We start from the raw sequence: 16,206 nt of genomic DNA on the forward strand, positions 1-16,206 counted from the left end.
CTTAATTTTTCATAGTTTCTTCTTCGCAAAATGCATCCAAGATATATTTTGTAAAATTTTTTTTCAGTTTTGCATGAAAAGAAAGAACCACAACTTCCCAAAATTTTCTTATGGTGGACTTAGGCTGGTTTCTCCATAACTTTAAATTCAGTTTAGTAAGGGCGAAGATATTGAAAATTGAGTAGCCTTACCTGGTTACGCAGATCCCATAAGATAGATCGTGTCAGCTGACACGTTCTCCGTTTTTACGGTCGTGGGTAACTGCGCTTTAAGTCATTACTATATAATGTTTATCCCCGAGCGCACTTGTGTACAAGGGTATTATAACTTTGTTCACATAACGGTTGTTTGTAACAGGCAAAACGAATCGAGATAGATATAAACAAATGTATACATAAATATTCAGAATGAAAAAAGAAATCGATTAAACGGTGACTGTCTGTCCGTCTGTGCTCACGATAACTCGAATAAAAATCGAGATATCTTAACGGAACTTTGTATGTGTACGTAGGACGAATGGTATTGGGCGAAATCGGACAATAACCACGCCTACCTCCCATATAACGGTAGTTTTCAGAAATACGAAAACTGCGATATTTTAGTAACTACTTAAGCCTATTCACTGAAAATTGATATTTACAATGATTTTTAGACCGAAAATAAGAATATTATAAATTTTTCGAAAATGGGCGTAGCCACACGGTAACCGCTCCACAAATTTCCACCAAACTTCGCACGGTTATTGGTCTTGATACAGCATACCGAATAGCGGAAATTTTTTAAAATCGGATAATAACCACGCCCACATCCCATAAAACGGTAATTTAGAGAAATACGAGATCTTCAATAAATCGCTAAATACCGAAGCTAATTTATTCAAAATTGATTTTTGCTATAATTCTGTAGCAAAAAATACGTTTATAATATTTTGGAAAATGGGAGCGCCACCGCCTACTTATGACCACATGTCTGTATCTCGATAACCATTCGAGCCATTTGCACCAAACTCTGTGTGATCATCATTTTAATCGGGCTAAATTAGGCCCACTTTTCATATAACGGTAAATTTCAGAAATGCTTGAAACCTCGAAATATTGAAATTTAAGTAAGCTAATTTACATACAATTGATACTAACAACATTCCCTTGAAAATAAGTAACATTATGGAATTTTGGAAAATGGGCGTGATACCGCTCACGTATATTTATATAAGTTTATCGAAGATGTTTGAAATATAATAAAATCATCCCTGCTTACCATGGAGCTGTAGTTTTCGGAAAGGTGAAAAAAACTATGTTTAATAACTGCGCGGGGTATCTTATGTTCGGCTCCGTCCGAACTTAAGACTTTTTTACTTGTTTCTACTAATTTTATTTCAATATTACTTAGACGTTTTAACAAAAACACTAACATTTACACACATACTTTTTTTCAATTCAAGGATGTCTAAGGAGGATTTAATTCAAATATGCGGCCTTGCCGATGGGATTCGTATGTTCAATATACTGCGCGCTAAGTACGTTGCATTTAATATACATATGTACTCATTTCGAATACGTAAATATACATGGTCACTAACATAAACAATCACATTGCAGAGCAATTGCACCTCGTCTTACACTCTACGTAAGTATGGACGGTAGTAGCTACAACGCCATATATTTGGTCTCCAACACATCAAGAGAACTAATGCAGAAGCTTTGCAAAATGCCCGGATTTTACGAGATGATGGCAAACGGCACTACAAACGGAACAATGGAAAATGGAACTATATACAGCAACTGGAGCATGCATTCTAAATATTCCGGAAGTGGTTCAAACATCTTTAGTGATAGCTCTAAAAATTTTATATTTTTAGCTGGCCCGTCAGGAGTGCATGTAAATGTAACTGATGAGGTATTGAATAACGAAGTAAAAGACGGAAGTCTTTATACTCTGGAAGTACAAAATGGCCAAGTTGTTATGAAATTGATTAACAAAAATGATAACTGAAGACGAAATATTCGTATCAGGCATATTCTTAATTTATAAGCCCACAATTTTAATATTCATTCATACCCAACCTAAGCTTTGATCTGACTCAATTACCAACAAAAATTATTATTACCTTCCATTTAGAAACATACTCGTATGTACCAGGTTATAAGAAATTTAACAGCTTTTTTAATTACTGCATCAAAATTAATATTTATTTTGAGTAAAGATAAAATTTTCAAGTACGGATGTTTGTTTTTGGTTTCTACATACATATATGTATGTACATATACATATATGTGTTTCAATTTTAATGTTATTTCTTTCCGATGAGAACAAGATTGCTAATATCGATATAATTACATACTTATGTACATACATATGTATGTACATAGTATATCTGTATGTACATATATCTGACCAGCAAACACAGTCTCAAACGTTTGAGGAAAATTTATTTCTCAATTTGATATCAAATGTTTTTGTCAAATTATTCTCAAATTGAAAACGAGGTTTAAATTTTACATTTGAAATTCATTTGAGGTTGATTTGAAGAAAGATGGCAAGTGTCAAACGATATAAAAATGCGCAGTTAAATCAAAAATTGTAAGAATAAAACTTGGATCAATTGAAAAAAAGCAATGAATAGAAAAAAATTTTCAAAGAGAAAGCCCACAAATAGTGGATTTGATGTTTGCGCGGATTGAAGAAGTTGCAGCCCTTCAAGACGAATTTATTATAAATTACTTTATCTTAACTGTTTCCTTTGTTATGTATATACATATGTGCATCGCGAAGAAAAAATAAATATGAAATATACATTTCCTATAATAAATTCTATTTCCACATTTGAAGTACAATTGATAAATAACCATTGAAATTGATTTGAGAGTTAACCATATTCTCAAATGGAGATAAAACTCTCCTTTTTATTGAGAAAGCTGTCATTTTCAAATCAATATCAAATCATTTTCAAACGTTTAAAATTTGAGAAAGGCTTTGATTTTAAGTCATTCTCAAATGTATATCAAACCTAACTGTTTGCTGGGTGTATACAATATACAGCAGTTGAATCCACACATATACATGCATAAATATACACATATGTATACATAAACTTATATTTCCTATTATAATCTTATTTTTTGCATGCATATTGTTTAAGAAAAATTCAAACTTAAATCAAAAAGGCAGGCCACACAAAGCACTTTTATTGAGAGACAACTACTAACAATCAAACAAATTATCAGAATTTTACCGTAAAAAATTTACTATTGAAAATTTTAAATTGGCTTTGAAAATTTTTTTTTCACTAAATGTATGTGTGTGTTTGTGCAAACATACATATTTGCATGAATTCTTATTGTTAAAATGGTTGAAAAGACAAAATGGTGAAAAATAAATAGTAAATAAATGAAAGGTCTGCGAATATAACATGTATTTTAATTCCAAACTAAGTGCCCTTCAGCAGAGCATAACTTAAGAGCTGAGTATGCTTACATTGTAAGTGCAGGTCATAGACAGCGTTGCCGTTTTGGTAATTTTTAACCAAAATTGGTAATTTTTTTCTTTATTTATCAAGTTTGGTAATTTGGTAATTTATTTTTCAATTTGGTAACTTTTTCGATTCGGTCTTACATGGTTCTGATTCCACATTAGTAAGTGGCCTGTAAGCGCTTCCTTTTATAGAAATACCAGGTAATCCTGAAAGTTTCGCAAGGTGAAAGTTGTTCCAGCGTTCCTTGGCTACTAGAATGGTGTGATCTTTAACAAACTGCTTGAAAGTGGCTATTGCTAAGTATATCCACCGAGTCCTTTCCTGGAAGGTTTTGGGTGGTCCTACCTTTCCCTGTCAGTTCATCAGCTTTGCAATTACCATCAATTTTCCGGTATACCCGGCAACCATATATATGAGTAGAATTCTACGTAAATATGTATGTTCTCGTTCAAAAAGCTACGGCATTCAGCGGGGGACTTCACTGTGTCTATGTGTGAGTCGAAAGCTTTCCTTCAAGCGTTGAATTTTTGATATATTTTCTTGTCACTTGTTTACATACAGTGGGCGAAAAAATTATAGCCGCACCATATTTTGACAAGTTTTAACATATTACAAAAAATTACCAAACTTATTTTATGTGCAGAACTGTAAAAACATACATGTCGAGCCCTAACTGCCAAAATAACGTATGCATGTTTGTGCAGTTCTGCACATAAAATAAGTTTGGTAATTTTTTGTTCAAAATGGTAACTTTTTTCGGTGATTTTGGTAAAATAATAAAAAAAATTCTGTGGCAACACTGGTCATAGACAAGCAGCGCATGTTAAACAGGGGTGTAATTACACTCTGCATAGAGCGCATAACCTCCCATAATCAGCTGTTCAGTGTAATCAGTTAGTCTGTTCCAGTTAGGGATGTTAATTTTTCAACAACTTAAATCGAAAAAACTGCTTCTATATTGTTTGAGAAACTCTACCACCATAAAATAAACCCGTTTTTTCATTTAAAGTTGCGCTTTAATTTTTTCTCTTCGACGTCAGGATTTATTTTAAAGGACTTTGTAATTTCAAAGATATGATTAATTCCAAAAATTATCTAAAAAATTCAACGCAAGGTAGAATACAAATATGGGAACCAAATACAAGAGGAGATTTCTTTAGAATTAAAAAAATAAAATTGTTTGGATTCACAAGTACGAATAGGTAATTTTTAAAGCTGATGAAGTTAGATGGACGAAATTCGAGGATGTTGTCGAGTTTATATAAGTCCTTAACATATAATTTTTTCAAAAACAAATATTGCGAAACTTCAAAGATAAAATTTTAAAAGGACATTTTCAATACTTACCAGTCCTTCTGCATCAAAAGCTTGAATCTGTATAAATTCTACGGCATTTCCTTTTTAATTTGATACCCATCCTTTTTCTCTAAGCACATTTCTCTGAATTTTCTAAATAATTTTTGAATTACTGATGCAATTTTACTATATTTAGCCCATTTCGCGAATATATTGATATTTGTGTTAAAAATTTACTATCGCGCGGTGTTATATGTATAATCAGCTAGAGATGTATAAAAAATTGTTAATTATTAAATAAATAAAAAAAATTTAGCCAATACTGGTCAAGAAAAGGAGTTCCTATTATTGCCATCAGTGCAAATTACAAGGCCTGGATCCCGAGATTAACATTCCTAGTTCCACTACTCCAAGATTTAGTTAGGAAGATATAACCGAAGAATGCGTATTCAAAGCCTTAACGAAGTCGGCTTTAAAGTTAGTTTCTGGTTTTTGTCATGATTTTCAATGGAAAAGCAGCAACTAACTTTATAATAAGTATCCAAACGACCTCAATGGAAAAGCAGCAACTAACTTTATAATAAGTATCCAAACGACCTCTCAGTAAATCTGATGAGTACCTACTGGAATAGACTAACAGGCCAACCTAATATTCACGCACGCCGGCAATTTACTGTCAAAAATTTCTCATGCACACACAACTTGTACCCTGCAAAAATCGTTGGACCATTTAGTCTATTTGTGGTATATTGGAGTACTTACAAAAGTGTTCCTCTGTCATGCTGTGGCGGACCAACTCGTGTCTCTGCGCCAGCTTATTGTTTGTTACCCGATCACTGCTCGTGTTTTAACGAAATGTGATTGAAGTGGAGCATTTGAAAGCACATTTGCATGTCTGGCTGTAGCTGAACGTGTAGAGATGCTCGCTGTTATTTGTCAGCTCCCAGCATATTCGGGCTCGAATGCCGTCAGAGGCAATATGTAATTTTTGTTTTTGGTTTTTATTCATTTCGAAAAAGCATCCGAGAAGTGAAGAACAAAACCGTGTACAAACGAAAAAATATAACAACAATGCCATTGTTAATATGTTGGAGTAGTTTTGTGCTACTCTGATGTAATGCAGGGATGGAGTGTATGGTCCTGCCCTAGGCCATCGCAATGTTAATTGGACCATATTTTTTTATATGAATTGTGGTTAATTTTTACTCCATGGCCCTTAGGGAGTACTCCCTACATGCATGAATGGAGTAGTCGCGATTTTTACAGGGTATGGGACCAACCGAAATTGACCGGCGTGCGTAAAAAGCTAACTCAAATTCCAAGATTTGTGTTGCGTGACATTTCGGTTTGACGTTTGTGCTCATTTGATATTTTGGCGCGACTATGAATTAAAATTCGATCCGATTTAATTTATTGGTTTACTAGCAAATAGCCCGGCGTTCCTCGCTGCGGCTTAAAAGTATTTTTGTTTTGTTACTCCCTCTCACAACATTTGAAAATATTAGTTAATACTGCAGTACATATTTGTATAGTAGGGATATTTCTTTCAAATTAGAAAAATATGTATACGGTATTTGAATATTGAATTAATACACGTTTGAGGAAAGGGTGCGATTGTAGACTCCAGTTTTAAGATTATTAATCAAATTTCCAAGAGAAAGTCGGTACTTTACATATTTTCTAATTACCTTCGAAAAGATATTAACTAACCCCCACCAAATAAATAAATCTTACTTTATCACGCTCTTTAAATATATTTTATAAATGAGACCATAAGAGTTTTGGGAGAGAGTTACAGCACAAACATACACAGGTCGATTTTGAATAGAAATTCCCTGGGAGTTTTCTCTCTTTTCCCTTTCCTCCTATCACGAAAAAGAATTCCCTGAGGATTTTTTACTTTGAATGGCGGAGTTGAGCTGTCAAAAAAGTGTCAAACAGCTCTTTCGAAGTTCAAATTTCCTCTTCCCAAATTTTCGAGGAAAATGCTATTGCCTGGGAGTTGATTATTGGAGGAAACATATCCCCGGAGAACAAACTCTCCGGGAGTATTCAGAATTGGGCTGACGTTTAAGGCGCAGCGAAGCACGCCAGGTAACTGCTAATAACTAAGAACAATCCAAAAACATTTTCAAAATAAAAAAAAAACCTACCTGCGTTAGATATTAGTGTGTGGTGAATACCATTCTTCTTCTTTATTGGCGCTGTAACCGCCTAAGCGATTTTGGCCGAGTCCAAAACAGCACGCCAGTAATTTCTCTTCTGTGCTAACTGACGCCAATTGGAAAAGCCAAGTGAAGCCAAGTTCTCTCCACCTGGTATTTCCAACGCAGAGGAGGCCTTCCTCTTCCTCTGTTACCAGTATCGCGGCCCGCGTTGAATATTTTCAGAGCAGGAGCGTTTCTGTCCATTCGAACGACATGGCCAAGCGGACCATTTAGAGAAGATATTATTCATTCTAAGTAGCAAGCTCTAAAGGTTCTTTTAAAAGTAGCTGTGAAATGTCTGTAATCTGTTTCGATAGCCTCTGAAAAGAAGAAGTGGTTAGTTATGACTCCTGACAGCGTACGGAGCTCGATCGACGCCCTTCGGCCCGTCATCAGACTGATGAGCTTTCTCAGGGCCAGTTTTTCAGTGCGCGGCCGTGGTTTAAACTAGCCAATCAAATGTCAGCCAGCTGTTCAATTTAAACTCAATTTACTTAATCTAAGTTTAAGCTGGCACTGAAAAACTGGCCCTCAAGGTCGAGGAGTGCGCCTCACCTTCTAACGCGCTTGCTAATTTATCAACTTAGCGAAAACAATGTGCCGAATTCCCATGAAGCCCAACAAATATACATACATATGTGCATCATTGATTTGCTGTTGTGTGTACATGCCACTCAGTGTTGCCATTTTGGTGCTTTTGGAGCTAGATTTAGCTCTTTATTTTTCTATTTAGCTCCGAAAATCAGGTTTTAGCTCCTAGCTTTTTTTTAGCTCTTTTCAAATTTGTGTAGCACTTTTTTAGCTCCAGAAAGTTTTAGTTGTATTTAGTGTATATAAGCCAAATCTTAAGCGTTGATAAAATGGAAAATTTCGAGATGCTGTGTATCCACCATAAACTTTTGGATCTAGGTAAAAGAATTCAAAAATTATTTAAAGAAAATCCTTCTTCTGATAGCACGGATTTTGTTTTACTTTACTAATTTTACCTTTAAGGAGAGCTGGAGGTAAAACTTTCCAGAAAAATTTTGCGAAAAAATTATTCAATTCAAATATCTGAAATTACAAACTTNAGCGTTGATAAAATGGAAAATTTCGAGATGCTGTGTATCCACCATAAACTTTTGGATCTAGGTAAAAGAATTCAAAAATTATTTAAAGAAAATCCTTCTTCTGATAGCACGGATTTTGTTTTACTTTACTAATTTTACCTTTAAGGAGAGCTGGAGGTAAAACTTTCCAGAAAAATTTTGCGAAAAAATTATTCAATTCAAATATCTGAAATTACAAACTTTAACAGTTTGTAAAGTATTTTTAGTTCACTATTATAAGTGTCATAGCAAAGAATTCGAAATATATATACCTTATTTTGGTTTTAAAAGATTTTTTCAGCGGCGTAGCGTGACGTGGTGAGCGCGCCGGTCGCGCGGGGTACGCGGCCCGCGCTGTGTGGCGCGCTGACGCGGGCCGCCGCGAAGCTAAGCAAATTTAATGTTTGAAAGAGAAATAATGTCAATGGATTTTATTTCGTTTTTAAAAAGGTAATAATGTCAATTGACTTTATTTCGCACCAGGGTGGGCAATAAAGTCAATTGACCTTATTTCCATTGATCTTATTACCTGTCACCCTCTGCATCAGCTTATTGTTACCCCATCACTGCTCGTGTTTTAACGAAATGTGACTGAAGTTGGGCATTTGAAAGCACATTTGCATGTCTGGCTGTAGCTGAACGTGTAGAGATAGATGATCGCTGTTAGTTGTTAGCTCCCAGCATGTTCGGGTTCGAATGCCGTCAGAGTCAACATGTAATTTTTGGTTTTTATTAATTGTGAAAAAGCAACTGTGAGGTGAAGAATAAAAGCGTGTACAAACGAAAAAATATTTCAACAATGCCATTGTTAATATGTTGGGGAAGTTTTGTGCTACTCTAATGTAATGCAGAGATGGAGTATATGGTCCTGCCCTAGGACCTCGCAATGTTAATTGGACCATATTTTTTATATGAATTGTGGTTAATTTAGGAGTAGTCACGATTTTTGCAGGGTACAGCAGAGGTGGGCAGCCTCGGCAGAGCATTTTTGTAGTGTGCGTGCAATTGATGTCACTGGGTGCGTGCGAACAACCCTGCAAAAATCGCGACTACTCCATGCATGCATGTAAAGAGTGCTCCGTAAGAGCCTTGGCCAAATTAACCACAATTCATATAAAAACGAACTTAGTCAATGATTTTTCATGTGCAGCATTGGCACTTAGAGAGAGTTTTAACAAACCTGAGAACCCTGGTTCGAATCGCAGCTGGCGCAAATTTTTATTTTTATTTTTTAAAAGTGACTAGGCGCTTTTAATACCCATTGGGGTATAAAGGGGAACAATTAGTCTCTTCATATGACATGCTCGAACAAAAGCGAACATATAAAGAGATGATCAAAAGTGGTATTAGTCGCATGTTCCCCTGCGATTTCTCCTGAAGCTATCCCGGATTAGTCGCATTTTTTGAAGGGTCGTGCAGTTGAATGAAGCTTTCGCTGCGTAGCGTGTATGTATACGCGAATACGACGCGCAACGGCAATTTATTTTTCACGAACTTCATTTTTATGAAATAAAGGAAAAGCTTAAGATCAATGTATACCACCAGTGTTGCCAGAGAAAGTCCCCTAAAGATCTTAATTTTTTCCAAAAACATCTTCAAAATAAGATTTTTAAAGCTAAAAAATCTTTTCGATCCCAAAAAATCTTCATTTAAAAATACCTAAACAGAAACAAAAAATTCGATATTGTCTTTACGGCTGTAAATAGCCCTTATTATGTTCGTTAAAAAATTACCAATTTCAAGTTATAAAGTCCTTTTTATAACAACTTAAACTTGAAATGAATATTGCCTCGTATCATCACAAAATTTGTAGCACAGTTAACATATATATGTATATAGCATTGGCACATTAAGTTAAACTTTTGGCAAATAAAATTAATCTTTTGGCAAATAAATTTAATCTTTTGGCAAATAAATTTAATCTTTTGACAAATAAAATTAATCTTCTGGCAAATAAATTTAATCTTTTGGCAAATAAATTAAACCTTTTGGCAAATAAAATTAATCTTTTGGCAAATAAATTTTATCTTTTGGCAAATAAAATTTAACTTTACTATAGTACTAAACAGTGTTTGAAAAAGTAAAAAATACACAAAAAAAATTGCTGTTGCTGTTCTACGAAAGCTTTTTTTTTAACTTTTGACGCTTAGCTTTTACTGCGCCAATATCAAGAGTTAACCTCCAGGATACCTGAAAAGTGCTTTTTGGTTTTTCTGTTCTGTTGATTAGACTGCTCACTTTCAAACACTTCTTTCACAGCATGGTCTCAAATATTCATCAAACTATCTGGCGCATTTTATTTCAACCAAACCACGCATTATGGCCAAATAGGATAAAAAAACATCTAAAATGCTACAAATCTTGAACTCCCTTAATATATTTTTAAACGCAGGTACAAAAAAAAAGTATTTATGTGCATACTATGTACATTAGGGTGCTCATCGAAAATATTTTTTTTTTGGAAATTTCAAGACCCTACTCCCTAATTTTATTCGTTTTTATGAGAAATATTATTGCCTATTTTTATAGATATTTTAAAGGTCATTTAGAGGTCTCGACGGTTTTGTAGATTTATGAGTATTTGAATGACTATTTTTGACTCGATTTCAAAGATCGAATGTCATCTGAGAAGAGGATATATAGGCCTTTAAAATGGTATTAAATATTCTATTTTCGGACTTGGCTTGTTGGAATTTTTTATGGGGTAAAATAAAAAAAAAAAACATATTTCTCTTAATTTTTTAAATTTTGACCATTGATAATTTCCAAAATTTCAAAATATGTATTACTGTCTAAAATTAAATCTATTTTCAAATAAACTGATACCGCATTAATTGCACCTCATTAAAATTGTCGAATTTAGGAGACTTTTCTTAAATACGGCCTTGAATTTATATTGTTTATGTACGGGACTTTCAGATTTTTTGAGCAGTGGGGCTAAGGAGTTCATCAATATTTATTCAAAATTGATATACATATACAATCGTTCTTTAGCAAGGAAGTGGTTTTGCAGGAATTTTTAGGAAAATGGGGGTGGCACCGCCCACTTATATGATATATACGTATCACAAAAACTACTTGATCGATCTCAACCAAATGTGGTATACATATTGTGCTTAGCCTCCTTAAGTACCGTCTTGAATATTTTTGAAATCCGACCTGTACCTGCGTTTGAAAATATATTAAGGGAGTTCAAGATTTGTAGCATTTTAGATGTTTTTTTTATCCTATTTGGCCATAATGCGTGGTTTGGTTGAAATAAAATGCGCCAGATAGTTTGATGAATATTTGACCATGCTGTGACAACTGTTTGAAAGTGAGCAGTCAAATCAACAGAACAGAAAAACCAAAAAGCACTTTTCAGCTATCCTGGAGGCTAACTCTTGATATTGGCGCAGTAAAGCTAAGCGTCAAAAGTTAAAATAAATGCTTTCTTAGCACAGCAACGGCAGTTTTTTAGTGTATTTTTTACTTTTTTAAACACTGTTTAGTACTATAGTAGAGTTTAATTTTATTTGCCAAAAGATTAAATTTATTTGCCAAAAGATTAAATTTATTTGCTAAAAGTTTTAATTTATTTGCCAAAAGATTAAATTTATTTGCCAGAAGATTAATTTTATTTGTCAAAAGATTAAATTTATTTGCCAAAAGATTAAATTTATTTGCCAAAAGATTAATTTTATTTGCCAAAAGTTTAACTTAATGTGTCAATGCTATATATACACTGGCGAAAATTTAAATAGGGACACGACATTTTGCAAGTTTTGGCCGACTTCAAAACAGGAGGAGTTTATCAATTCGTGCGAATATTTTTTCATATATATATGTTTCCGTATAACTTTGGACTGCTTGAACAGATTTCGATAATTCCTTTTTATCGGAAAGGTGGTACCTCAAGGGTGGTCCCATACTAATTTGGTTTAGATACGGTGATTGGATGATGAAGAATTTTTATATGAGAATTGAAGTCGCTTATGTTTTTTTTTTGTTTAAAAATTACTTGTTTTTATGAAAGAATAGCTCGTTATGTATCAAAAACCATAACACAAAGTTTCATAACAATTTTGAGCTTTTGAATTCGATTTTTTATTAATATTTTTACAAGGACCTTGTTTTATAAATCTTGCAGCCCCTTTTTTTCTCGTTATACATTTATCCATGTAAACCCATCAGCAAATGTTTCTTAAATGGCAGTTTACTTGAAATTTTCCATTGTTGTCATATAAATTAGAGGGGATACAAAAACCGTTCGTTATTTTCTTCCACTCTTTAGCTCTGACCTAGAGTATATGTTTTACTGTGCGAGAGAAGAACGCAGATAATATTGTAGGGGATTTCGTATTTCATTTTTCTTCTTCCTTAATTTGCTGCTTACAATGATGTAGCAAGGTTAATATAATTAAGTTAACAATTTTAACTTACACATTAAATATATTACATCATACACAAAAATCTTCATTTTGAATATATTTTCAGTGTAAAATTTTGCTTTTTAAAAATCTTCTTCTTTTGAAGATTTTTAATAAAAAACAGCCCAAAAAATTTTCATTTTCAAGATAAATCTTGACTTATGGCGGCGCTGTATACCTAGTGTGACCACTTTTCCAAAAACTCATTTACGTACACAAAAGATTGTAGCAACCCAAAATTTTAAAGAAAAATTTTGGAAACGATTTTATTGCTGTTTATTAGTCGATATCCAAACACATTTTTGGCGTACAAACTTCAGCATATTTATTTGCGAATTGAGAAATATTTAGGTACATACATACATGCAAAGCTAAAATAATGCAATTGCTGCTAAATTACAAAAGTGACGGCCTATGTAATCAATTCATTGATCTTGAGTAGTTTTCCTGAACGCGTATTTTCCATCTGAAGCAATTTCTTTCAGATAGGTTTCGGAAAGGTGAGAAAACATATATTTAATACTTGCGCCGGGTATTTAATATTCGGCTGCGCCCGAACTTAGACTTTTTTACTTGTTAGTTTAAAAATTGCACGACCGCAAGCGTTCGCATCTTGAAAATGAAGATCCTTGAAGCGATGATCGAGGATAGTTCCTAAAGCTGCGTAGGTGTCATGATGCAATAATACAAGGTGTTATCATTTGGCAACTTCTCGCTCTAATTCCGCCATATTGACTGCCTTACGTGTTACAATGTTACTTCTTTAACTATTCTTTGCCCATTAATATAGTTGAATGTTTTTTATTTTTGCTCAGTATACACACTTTGTTTTCTTAAAAAGGTATTTTATCGTATTTTATTTCATTTCGTATCGAATATACTATAAAAAAGCAAATTTTGTTTAGGAGAAAATGTGAAATTTTATATTTTTCCCCCATATGGGGATTCATTTCTTCCCGTTTTTCTTCTCATTCTACTGAGCTAAGGCAGTGTCAAACCGAGCTGTCACAACTGATACCACCTTGTATTATTGCATCATGCGTAGGTGTTGTATTCAATGAGACCAAATCTTTTACTACACTCCGCCAGGAGTTTCGTTTGTAGTTGGGAGACACAATCAGGAGTTGTAGAAAATTTACTCACTTGGGATGTTAGTTAATGGTTAGCTATTGGTATGATCTTGGAAAGTGTGACATAATTCTGTCCTGAAGATTCGTTGGTTACGAACTCGAAAGCTTCAGTAGCTGAACTATTTGATTCAGCATTTCTATTTCATTTTTTGCTATCATTTCAGGGCTGTCTCTAGCATCAAGTATAAGTTAAGACAAAATTTTGGACATATCCAAAAATCTTTCCAGCATGTAAAAGAGTGAATTCCAGCGCGTTCTAACGTCTAGGATGAATTTCTTGGTGGATCCTTCCGGAACTCTTGCTCGATCCAATTTGCAGTTTCTTTCGCTACGAAAGAAATAGAACGCGCACCCTTTTTCGTAGAATTGTAAAAATTGGCGCCTCGCCGACGTTGGCGCATTCTTGCGGTTTTCATTGGCAACTAAGGCTGTGTGCGAGTTGACCTACATTTTAGTACCTAAACCAATATTCCACTCGAAATTTATAGCACTGCTACAATTTAGGAAAACAGCTGCTAAAACTGTGCGAGTTCGTTTGACAACCTAAATTGTTTGTTTTGGAATTTGAATTTGTTTCCTTTTAATAAATATATCCATGATACAAAAAAGAAGGTAGTTTCAATAAACAACTTTTTGATTAAAAAGCAGATTTTTGACAATTGCTCAATTGTGAAAAATTCGAAGCGGCATTACCCAATTGTAAGTTTTTTGGTGTGGGCCATTTTATATCCTNATTTTGTGGTAGCTTTGGGACTATTTAACAATATAATAAATTTGCAACAGAAACAGAGAATGCTCCATCCTGGCATCTATAAAAGAATCCGTTTCCTCTTCTGACCCTGCGAAATAATATACATCCATCGAATTACACATAACTTATCTGAATGCGAAAATCAAATAAATTTATTTACAATCTTTCTGAATATTTTCTTTTATGTGCCATAGCAATGATACAAATTATTTAAAACATCAAAAAATCGTTGTTCACTTAATCGCTCGCTCAAATATATTTGACTGTTCAATTTAGGTTGAAAAGTATGCTCGCAGAAAGTCCAAATTGTTCCTATTCACTGCGTTACCGACACTTTCCAGTGATTTAGGATTTTTCTCTATTTAGGTAGCAATTTAGACGTACTCGCACACACCCCAAACTGCCAAAATTATTTAACTATTCCCAAAGAAATTAGATTAAAAAAATAAAAATACGGGAATAAAATTGTCAATGAATTGGGGTTTCGATACAAGTACTTTTTTCCGATACCTACTCAGTACTCGGTTCAAAAGTATCGAGTACAAAATTAGGACGGTATCGGACGAAAAGAATAGAGTATGTACTTGTATTTACTAGTATCGTTTCATCTCTAAATATATACAAGGAATCTGCAAATCAGCTGAGTGTTGTGTACAACATTTGTTGTCCAACTTAAGTCATCAAATAAGAAAACATTTGATAAAATTTCGCGGGATTGTTCAAACATTTATGTACTCACAAGAATGAGCCTGCCAGATAAGAAAAGGAATCGGCTTCCAAATTTTTCGATTGCCGAGGAAAATTTGCTAATAGCATTAGCTGAACAACATGCCAGTGTAATTGAAAATAAGAAGACGGACGCGACTTCATGGGAAGAAAAGCGTAAAGCGTGGGATATTATTGACGAAGAGTTTGAAGCACAGATGGGTATAAAGAGGGGCTCAAAACACCTTCGGGAAAAGTATGATAACCTAAAGCGTAAGGCCAGAAGGGACTTGGCAAGAGATGGACATTGCATGGACGCTAATATGGAAAGGCTTGCATTACTAATGGGTCTATCGACAAATTGGCATAATCGTGTCGCCGGTGATGGTAAGATTTTTGTTTCGCTATGTGCAGTAAATAGTATACTTTTTCAACAATCCTTACATGTTACGCCAGAAACTTTCTTTGAGGATTCCATGTACAGCAGCACAACGGAGGACGTAGCAGACGCCACTGAAGCAGTAGAAATTGTAAATAATATTAAATCGCATATATGTATGTTCATAAATTTTCAACAATATAAACATTAATTTTTAGGACATGAAATGCGATCCAACTTCTTGCGACCCAATATTTCTGGAAAAGAAATCAGATAACATAACACACAACACAAAATACAAAAAAAGGCGAGTGAAGCGTGATTCGCAACAAATTTTCTGGGAAAATGAAGAAAAACGAGCAGCTGAAAGACATACATGGGCTTTAAAAAAGCATGAGTTAGAAATCAGGGAGGCTGAAGTAAAAACAGATCTTTTAAATATAGAGCTAGAGTGCGCAAAGCAAAAACTATTAAGCACAAACTGTACTTTGTAATGTACGATAATTAATACATATCTGATCAGTGACCATTCATGCATGTACTCATGTAAATATGTATAACTACCACATTTGAATCGATTAATTACCAAAGGGAATGAGTCCAAATTTTTTCGACATGATAATTTTGATGCAGTTCGGTTCGTTAAAAAGAGCTTTGTTAAACTGCATGTTGTTGTTGTTGGTGTTGTTGGTGTTGTTGTTGTAGCGGCTACAACAACCCCGCCCAGCATGATAAAAACATAACAAGGTAAAACCATTGAGAGGTAGTC

At 34.1% G+C, this 16,206-nt stretch overlaps 2 protein-coding genes across 2 annotated transcripts in view; both read left to right on the forward strand.

Annotated features, from left to right (window-relative positions):
• Positions 1–3,223, forward strand: part of gem (transcription factor CP2 like gemini) — a gene marked incomplete at its 5' end in the record, with an annotated part of 104,113 nt that extends 100,890 nt beyond the window's left edge. The window contains 2 exons of the mRNA XM_017610798.1: positions 1,442–1,516; positions 1,599–3,223. Of these exons, the coding sequence (XP_017466287.1) occupies positions 1,442–1,516; positions 1,599–1,992 (469 nt within the window). The remainder of the gene's footprint in view (positions 1–1,441; positions 1,517–1,598) is intronic.
• Positions 3,224–14,805: 11,582 nt separating this feature from the next.
• LOC108359122 (uncharacterized) lies at positions 14,806–16,005 on the forward strand. Its single transcript, XM_017610799.1, has 3 exons — positions 14,806–15,445; positions 15,515–15,588; positions 15,656–16,005. Exons 1-3 carry the CDS (start codon positions 15,097–15,099, stop codon positions 15,929–15,931), a joined length of 699 nt encoding a protein of 232 aa, XP_017466288.1. The 5' UTR covers positions 14,806–15,096; the 3' UTR covers positions 15,932–16,005.
• Positions 16,006–16,206: the final 201 nt, after the last annotated feature.

The sequence above is a fragment of the Rhagoletis zephyria genome, unplaced genomic scaffold, assembly GCF_001687245.7.
Source record: "Rhagoletis zephyria isolate East Lansing unplaced genomic scaffold, Rhagoletis_zephyria_1.1 Rzeph_scaffold_00341, whole genome shotgun sequence".
NCBI classification, from domain to species: Eukaryota; Metazoa; Arthropoda; class Insecta; order Diptera; family Tephritidae; genus Rhagoletis; species Rhagoletis zephyria.

What these genes read in the sequence shown, in the direction of transcription:
- LOC108359122 (XM_017610799.1), top strand. Translation starts at nt 15,097, where the DNA reads ATGAGCCTGCCAGATAAGAAAAGGAATCGGCTTCCAAATTTTTCGATT. An exon ending in TAATCGTGTCGCCGGTGATG is followed by an intron (nt 15,446 to 15,514) that starts GTAAGATTTTTG and finishes ATGTTACGCCAG; the next exon opens with AAACTTTCTTTGAGGATTCC. An exon ending in CCACTGAAGCAGTAGAAATT is followed by an intron (nt 15,589 to 15,655) that starts GTAAATAATATT and finishes ATTAATTTTTAG; the next exon opens with GACATGAAATGCGATCCAAC.